Below are 8,557 nucleotides of genomic sequence, written 5' to 3'. Positions count from 1 at the left end.
TGCAGCTCAAAATCTATTTTTGCATACCATAATGCATATCGTGCCTCCCCAAGATGCTTCCATTATGGATATGCCTTTTCTCTAGAGTGAGCTAGATGATGCTTTAAACTCTTTGGTTGCATGGAAATCCCCAGGATGACAGGGTTACATTGGAATTCTTTCATGCACATTAGAGCCAACTCAAGGGCCCCAATCCTTTATATGGTTACTCATTCTTGGGAGATTCTCATCCTCCCATCCTCATGGAAAGAGGGATGGGTTAAATTGGTCCCAAAAAAACAAATGTTTGAAACACTTCCTGATTGGAGACCCATAACTTTAATGCATGTTAACTACAAGCTCATTACAAAAATGTTAGTCAATCGATAAAAGGGGTTCTTCATGCAGGTTTGCATCCAGCCTAATATGGTTTTGTGCCAGGAAGGCAGATACATGACAATATTGCCAATGCATATATAGGCATTGAATATGCAAATATACCAAGAAAGATGTGCTAATAATGTAGGTTGATATTGCTAGAGCTTTTGACATTGTGGAATGGGAATACATTACTCAAGTAATGCACAGATTGGGTTTTGGCTCTTGAATGTGCAATGCTATCTTTTGGTTGTATAAAAATGCATGATTGGTAGTGATCTCTCCCGTCCATGGATGTTGGGTAGATCAGTGCGGCAAGGATGCCCTCTCAGTGCCTTACATTATGTCATTGCTACTCATCCATTATTGTTATACATGGACAAACTCACAAATGAGGGCCATTTACATGGCCTACAACTACCAAATGGGCAACATTTTGTGGATCAAGCATATGCATATGACTCTTTCTTTTTTCCACACAACACTCAGTTGGACACACACTCCATCATGGAGACTTTGGAATTATATGGAATGGTTGCTCCCACCAAAGTACGATGGTCTTGTTATGGCGCTGAATACATAGAACAGAAATCCGCCCCTCAACTTTGAGGATTTCAGTGCAATGCTTCTGGAGGAGGAGATGTGCCAAAAGACGAGGACTGGAGAAGATTCGGCTTTCTATGCTGGATCAAATAAAGGTAAGGGTAAGGACTCTGGTAACCCATCTTCTTCTAATGATAAAAGAGAAAGAAGTGCTTCTATTGCAACAAGGCAGGGCACAAGCAGAATGAGTATCGAAAGAAGATTGCAGATGAGAAGAACAGAGTAAAGAAAGAGTCTAGCAACAACGCGTAGGCAATACCAGTAGAGCTGTTCGTAGCAATTGAGGAGATTTGCACGGAGGCAGTTCATGTACCTGCGGATGAACCTTGGATTATTGACAGTGGTGCATCGTGTCACATGACCAGTCAGAAGGATTGGTATACCTCTCTACATCCGGTAGGGAATGACATTCTGGTAGCAATCGGCAATGATGCAAAATGTCCAGCAAAAGAAAAAGGTATGATTGCTCTAAAGTCAGATGGAGTTGTAAAACAATTGTCCGATGTTCTTTATGTGCCAGATATCAAGAGAAACTTGTTGTGAAGAGAAGATCTCGCAGACAAAGCATTTGCTAGGAAGAGAGTTTGAAATGACAGACCTCGAACTGATGCATTTCTGTTTGGGGATTGAAGTTGGGTTTTTTTGGTGTCCGTGGATAATGGTGACATACGAACGTTGAATTGCAAACCCAAATGAAAAAGCTCACCTCAGGTTTCAAGTTAGCAAGAAGAGGGTCACTTCTAAACCCTAGCTTCTCCCTCTTCGGTGAGTCGCTCTCAAACACAAACACAAAAACACACAAGCAAAAACACTAACACGCTCACGCTCTCAATGCAATAGAGAGAGCCTCTCTGTCTCCTCATCCCCCCCCCCCTCCTTCCACCATCATGAGTGCTGGCGTTAGGGTTGGAGTCCCCTCCTCCGCCATCCCCGCCAACGCCCGCAAGGTCGTCCAGGACCTCAAGGAGATCGTCAGGAACAGCGAAGATGAGATCTATGCCATGCTCAAAGACTGTAACATGGATCCCAACGAGACCGTGCAAAGACTCCTCACTCAAGGTAATGTTTTGCCCCTTTGTCCTTGTCGGAAACTCATACCGCTGTTGCTCTTCATCTTCCAGCGTGTCGCGCACACTATCTTCGACCCCGTGTATCATGGCTTCGATCTTCTGCAAACTATTTGCTTCGCCAAAACTGCATTATATGATGGTGACAGCGCTCCGAAGAAATATGTTAGGGTGCTTCACTTTACGAACCTTGTTCCCTGAGGCTCTTAGACTTTTCAATCTCAACATTGCACACTTTCGAACCTTATCCCTTGAGACTTTAACATGGATACCTCCGGCTTCTCAGTGGTTCGCCCCCGCCCAAGTGGGTGCTGATTCCTTTCGTATAGTGCCAAATATTATTGTACCCCTGAATGTAGGCTCCCCTTGCTGTTATTGTTACGAGATTATTTTGTATGATTACAGCAATATGAGGTTCTTCTTACCTTCTGATGAAATTGACTAGTCATCTGCAGATACATTTCACGAAGTCAAGCGGAAGCGAGACAAGAAAAAAGAGGTGAGCTGCTGTGACAAAGCTTAGAGCTCTTATGTTTCTGCCAAGACTTGGTTCAGCTTTGAACATCCACTTGCTTTGTTGTCTGGCTTTATAGGATAGATTTATGTAAATACTGAGATGGTACAGCCTTTGCACACATACTTAGAAAATCTGGTCGCCTATAAATTAGAGTAATGGATAAGTGTTCCCCAGTGATGCAACGGTTCAAATCTATACAACACATAACAAGGCAGAATTGCACATGGGAGAGAAGATAGCAGAGGACAAATAGGGAAATAGTGCATGGTTTAAGATGTGTTTTTGATGGATTTTTGTGCGTTTTTCAAAGTTAAAAGCTAAAATAAAAAGTTTAAAGCTGTAGAAAGTTAATCCTTTAGATTCTAGTATAGTCTTATGTTATATGATATGACTTGGTGTGGAATTCTAGTGTAGTTTTATGTGATATGATGATGTGTTGTATGATGTGGTGTTCTGTTCCCGTTGCCATGTTCCCTTTGAAACATTCTCGTTCTGACATCCGTTCTTTCCGAAGCATTCCCATTTACCGGTAACGATTAATTGCCTAGAACTCGTAGAAGTTAGCCCTTGTCGTGGGTGTCGATGACCACATAGAGGTTCCACCCATTCAGCTCATTGTATCTCATGTTTGTCAGTCTCATAGATCCTTTGGTCTTTCGAAGACTTTCAATGAACTCTCTCTCTCTCTCTCTCTCTCTCTTATACATATATATATGGCCATGCTGCAAAAGGAGAGGCAAGAGAGGATAAAATCATCTTTTGGCTGTTTGTGTAAAGAGCTTAGAGTGATTGTGTCCCCCAAAGAGAGTAAATTAGACCTCAAGAGTCATTTGTCAGTAAAGAAGCTCAGCTTTCAAACTTCTAAGAAAGTAAATCTCATGCGTTTTTTCAAAGATATCTGATAGTTTGTTGTGACAAAGTCATTGAAACAGAGTCTTTTTTGGGGGGAGGGGTTTTTTTTGATATCTGGAAAGAGAAAAAGGGTAATTTGTTTCAAATATGCAAGGACGTGACATGATCATGACATTTTCTCTTGTTTTTGAGCTTAGAATGTGAACAAGGAGTCTGGAGAAGCTAGGTCAAGGCCTCCTGGGGCTTCTTCTGTGCGTGTTGGAAGGGTCCCAACTGGCCGAGGCAATCGCATAACACGTTATAATTCTGGTATATCATTTGGAATGTTTGCCGGTGTAAGCCTTAAGCTGCTCATTTTGAAGTGTACTTTTAGGCACTGTGGCATCCTTATGTTTTAACAACTATCTGATTCCCAATAATATAATGTAGAACTCAGCGGTGGCAGAGGGCAACCCTTTAATGGAAGGGACGGTGGCTCGTATCAGAATGCAAAAACTCCCAGTACTGTGACTCCAACTCTATCAGTGCAGCAGCAGGTCCAGATGAAGGCCATTTCTACTGGTGCAAGGTGAAGAAGATGAATTGGTTCTCCAGTGTTTATTGATAATGAGGAATGAAGTTTAAATTTTACTGTGGAAATGGAAGCAATTGTTTTAATTGTTTTATCCCCTTCAATCTTTCTGCAGTGGGAGCATTGATGTACTTACGATGCCAAGTTCCGGCTTGACTGGGTTACCGAACGGTAGCAGTTCTTACGCAATAACAGCTCAAGGGCCACGAACGAATTGGAGTATTGGCCCTGGTCAAGCAACTATGGCTGACGTTGTGACGTCGAGCAATGTACAGCAGTATGGTACGACTGGGGCTTTACTATCAAAAACGTCTATTGCTCAGCAGATCTCTTCGTCCAACTCCCATGCGAATGCTAATATCTCCTCAATGGATCCTACTCTGCATTCTTATCTTGAATCTCATGGAATGGGTTCTGGAAACACGCAACAAGATGCTGGGGTATTGGGGACTCAGAGACTCAAGGGAGAACAGCCACATGTGCTCTCTACAGTAGCTACGTCAATGCCGAAGTCCTTGGAAGAGTCACCTCATATCCATCAGCCAAGCACTGGCGGGTTTGATGTATATTCCGGGAGCAATATTAATTCTGTTGATGCTGACATTTCTACCATCTCTTCCTCCCTTCCTCCAGAGCGAACTATAAGTCGGCTTTCAATGATGGAAGTTGGTAGGTCTTCTGAAGGACTGGCAATCTCATCCTCCCCAGGATCACCTGGACATGTTGGATTAAGGCCTACTCTTACTGCGAATCAGTATGAAGGCAGGGTAGTTTATAATCAGCATCAGCCTGTGGGGAGTCAAAAAGGTGCATATCTTGACTTTTAAATGTACTTGTAATCTGCAGTCTTTATTGTGTGGATGCTGTTGACCCTAGGGGTTTTGGTGCAGGCTCTGGTATGGAATGGAAGCCTAAATCGCCTGCAAAAAGTACTGTCACTTCTCAGGCTGTTGTAGAGTCTTCCCTATCTAACGAGGCTGCTACATCATCTACACCTGCAGCACCACAAGATAACACTGGAGTGCTTTTAGAGCCCACTTCAAACTTTGATCGGCTCAGTATTCAGGATGAACAGGCTGTGATAATCCCAAATCACCTTCAGGTTCCTGAGGTGGACAGAACTCATTTGAATTTTGGGAGCTTCGGGGCAGATTTTGATGCTCCTTTTTCTACTAATTTTACTGGTGAGGACGACAAGAAGACTTCTGCTTCTGCTGAAGAAAATACACCGGAAACAAAGGCCCCTGCTGAACAACCCAGTGCTTCTAGGTTCGTGTATCAAAACAAAATTATTTTGTAATAGCAGAACAACCTAGTGCTTCTTTGTTCGTGTGTTAAAACAAAATTATTTTGTAATAGCAGATGCTTGATGTTTTGCTTAGTATTCATCTGCTTCTCTACTATGTATGTGGACTTATTTGTTCAGTTTGGTGATTTATGCAGCATGATGAGCTCCCCCCCTGTGTCTCTTGAGCAGAAATACAGTACAGCTTCCCCTGTGGCAGCTTTGGTAGGTAGTGAGGACGTTGCAATTAGTGTGCCTGTGCCTGTGCCTGTCATTTCGCCTGCGGTTTCCCGAACAGAGGTGGCAAAGTCTGAAGCTGTTGTGCAGCAAAACACACAGTATCCCTACCTGTCAGCCATTCCCGGCTATCTTGGTTTTGGGGTAATGCCTCAGCTTATGGGTGGCCAGTACGCGTATGAGGCAGCAGAATCTCAGCCTCAACCTCAAGAGGTCTCTCGGTTGCCTAATTTTGTGGTAAGTGCTTTGCATTGGTGTTTAATTAATCGCTTAAGTTAAGACAAGGGGAAACAAATAACTGGAGTTGCTTACTGAAGTGATTCTGTAATATTGCCAGTGCATGGTTAGACATAGATCATTGTAGTGATAGCTTAGTGCAAGGCCAATGCATAATTATGACATTGCCAGATGCATAATGATGACTTGAAGCATTGTAGTTGGGCTTAGCAAGGTTCTATGTGAAGAGCTGAAATACTATTGTTTTGGGGGATTATGGCATAGTGACCCTCTGGGATGGTTGGTTACAAAAGCTAGCTTTTTTATAAAGCGTGCATTTGTAATTAGGTCGCAGCATGTAGTTCACTCTGTTTATTATATTTTTTGTGGTTGAGCGTATGCTTTTGGTGGAATGCACAGATGCAAATGGTGCATGAGAATTTTTGGTGTAGGTTATGCTGTTTGTTTTGTGAATTTTGCGTGTTGAGCCAAGATTGTGACTATTTGGTTAACGTTACATCTAGATGTACGAAATAGGTTGAATAGTTTGTGGTTTGGGGAATTATGTCTACTTTGGCTTGTTAATTGGTATATGCCTCCTTATTTGCTATTCTGAAATCATATGTGATTACACTCATTTTGGTTTCGGGAAGCTGATCTTGGATCTTGGTTTGGCATGGGGATGCAGTCACCTTATTCAGATCCAGGTGGAAATTATTATAGTCCAATGTTCCGACCTAGCTCAGATTTAGATGCACGATACACCCATTTTGTATCAACAAATGCTGCGAATAAGTACAATACAGGTGTTACTTTGATGACAGGCCAAGGCCTTTCTTCTGCTCAGGAGGTTAGTACTCTTTATTGAGATACGGCGTTATCGAAGCTGCTTTACTATTGGTAGAGATCCTTATTTTAGTTCATTCTATTAACCAGGCTGGAAACTCCATCGCAATTCCTGCAACTGGTGCTGTGGGGCAGACTTCACAAACAGTTAGCATTGCACAGACAGGGTTGACAATACCACAGCAGCCTGTACCGATCCATGCATACCCTCCACAACACGCAGGTGTCCCAATGAATCCTTTTGGAGCTAACATTTTTGGTTTTCAATATGTTCCTTCTAGTTATGGATATATGCCAACTCCCTACCAGCATAGTTATACAGCAAATACAAGCTATCCTCAAGCTCCTGGCAGCAGTTATACTCCTGGTGGTGCTGGTGGTAGCGCATATACCCCCAATGGTGCTGGTATCAAATATTCATTGCCTCAGTACAAAGCTGGAACAGCTACAGGTAATGCACCACATGCTGCAGTAGCTGCAGGGTATGGAAGCTTCACATCTCCTGCAGGTTTTGCTACAATCAATCCTGTGGCTGCTACGACGACTGCTTCTGGCTACGATGATGTCAGTGGAACGCAGTATAAAGAAAATAACCTGTACATTCCAAGTCAGCAGGTTTGTCTAAACTTAAATGTACATGTTACTACTTTTCTTTAATACGTGCGAGTGTGTACTGTCCATTAAGTCTGTTGCTTCCAAAGCTTTTTCCAAGGAATTGGGTCATTGCTGATTCGTTTCCGTCCCTCCAGGCAGAGGGCTCTACAGTATGGGTCCAGACTCAGCTTTCTCGGGATATGAGTGGGATACAGTCTAATTCATATTACAATATGCTGGGTCAAGGCCAGCATACAGGATATGCTCATACTCAACCTACTCATGCAGTTCCTGCTGCGTATGCAAGTTTGTATCATCAATCTCCTTCTGGCACAGCACCAACTGTCCATCAATTGCTTCAACAGCCACAAGCATTAGGTGCTGTTGGGGGAGGGGGAGCCCAAAGTGGATCCTACCAACAACAGCGTGGGCAATTGAGTTGGGCAAATGGTTACTAACAATAGGAGCAGTGTCTGACTGGTTGGATGGAAGCTTGGCCAAATGCAGATGACCTAAAGGTGGCACGAGGAGGTTTGCTTTTCTTTTTTAATGGTGTTGTGTAGCTAATGTGTGGGCCTAGAGTGCAGGCCTGGGAAGAGTGTACATAACAAGGGTGTTAAAAATGAGTGGCTCATCGGGTGTTTTGACAACCAATTTGAAGGGTAAGCCTATATACTGACAAGTGGGCATGAAACTTGGAAAAAGAAGAGGAGTTGTATGGATTTTCCAAGTTTTATGCGTCTGAAAGCTTTGGTGTTTGTTGTATGCACCAGTTGTTCCATATTAACTCATTCGACCTAAAGAGAAGGCCAGAAATAAGGATTTCTATCCAGGGTTTTGTGTTAAGATCAATGGATCACTTCACAAATTCTTCAGGGGGGTTTGAAGAGCTTCTGGCCCGAGAATCTTGTCTCCTTTGGAATTCTTTGTATAAGATTTTGAAATGGCTAGCTAACACAATTCAAGTGCTCTCGTGCCTTTTTGCAAGGGAGTTACCTTAATATATTCTCACAAAAGCTCTCCTTGATAAGCTTTGGGTGACATTGATTTTTTTTGCAGGTGTGTTGGTTGACTAATTGTATGGTTCTATTGCAAGGGTTTAGTAACAGGCAGGGTCATGACCACGATTTTGATTTTGATTTTAATTGGAATTACGTAATGTAGCCAAGATTTGGAGCAGCTTTACTCTCATTGACAGGTATCTATCTTATTTGCCAAATCTGACTGTCAATATCTGGAATGTCCATTCCAATGGAAAGTCCATCCCATGACTTACCATTTACAATCTTCTTGGAGACAAATCTTTCATAACATTGTCTCGACTGATTGACTCAGGTCAAAATCTAAGAGGCAACACTTGGCAATCAGCCTAGAAAGGCTATTAACAAGCATGACTACCCTCTATTAATTCT

The 8,557-nt window shown here is 42.7% G+C and overlaps 1 protein-coding gene across 2 annotated transcripts; it reads left to right on the top strand.

Annotated features, from left to right (window-relative positions):
• Positions 1-1,747: 1,747 nt before the first annotated feature.
• On the top strand, positions 1,748-8,151 carry LOC147892444 (uncharacterized). Of its 2 annotated transcripts, none has more exons than XM_087387103.1 (10): positions 1,748-2,019; positions 2,483-2,526; positions 3,594-3,705; positions 3,826-3,964; positions 4,083-4,774; positions 4,858-5,236; positions 5,411-5,726; positions 6,394-6,555; positions 6,642-7,166; positions 7,301-8,151. In XM_087387103.1, exons 1-10 carry the CDS (start codon positions 1,848-1,850, stop codon positions 7,601-7,603), a joined length of 2,844 nt encoding a protein of 947 aa, XP_087243229.1. In that variant the 5' UTR covers positions 1,748-1,847; the 3' UTR covers positions 7,604-8,151. The 2 variants fall into 2 exon arrangements, with proteins under 2 accessions (XP_087243229.1, XP_087243230.1); XM_087387104.1 differs by having other exon boundaries at positions 1,756-2,019; positions 2,473-2,526.
• The last annotated feature ends 406 nt before the right edge of the window (positions 8,152-8,557 follow it).

This window comes from Dipteris shenzhenensis, chromosome 16 (assembly GCF_047967505.1).
Source record: "Dipteris shenzhenensis isolate YYH24624 ecotype China chromosome 16, Dip_SZ_1.0, whole genome shotgun sequence".
Taxonomy (NCBI): domain Eukaryota; kingdom Viridiplantae; phylum Streptophyta; class Polypodiopsida; order Gleicheniales; family Dipteridaceae; genus Dipteris; species Dipteris shenzhenensis.
This window is presented reverse-complemented; position numbering and strand designations above follow the sequence as displayed.

Coding starts and splice junctions, on each gene's coding strand:
- LOC147892444 (XM_087387103.1), top strand. CDS start 1,848: ATGAGTGCTGGCGTTAGGGTTGGAGTCCCCTCCTCCGCCATCCCCGCC. Junction 2,527..3,593: donor AGCGAGACAAGAAAAAAGAG/GTGAGCTGCTGT, acceptor TTTTGAGCTTAG/AATGTGAACAAGGAGTCTGG. Junction 3,706..3,825: donor CATAACACGTTATAATTCTG/GTATATCATTTG, acceptor AATATAATGTAG/AACTCAGCGGTGGCAGAGGG.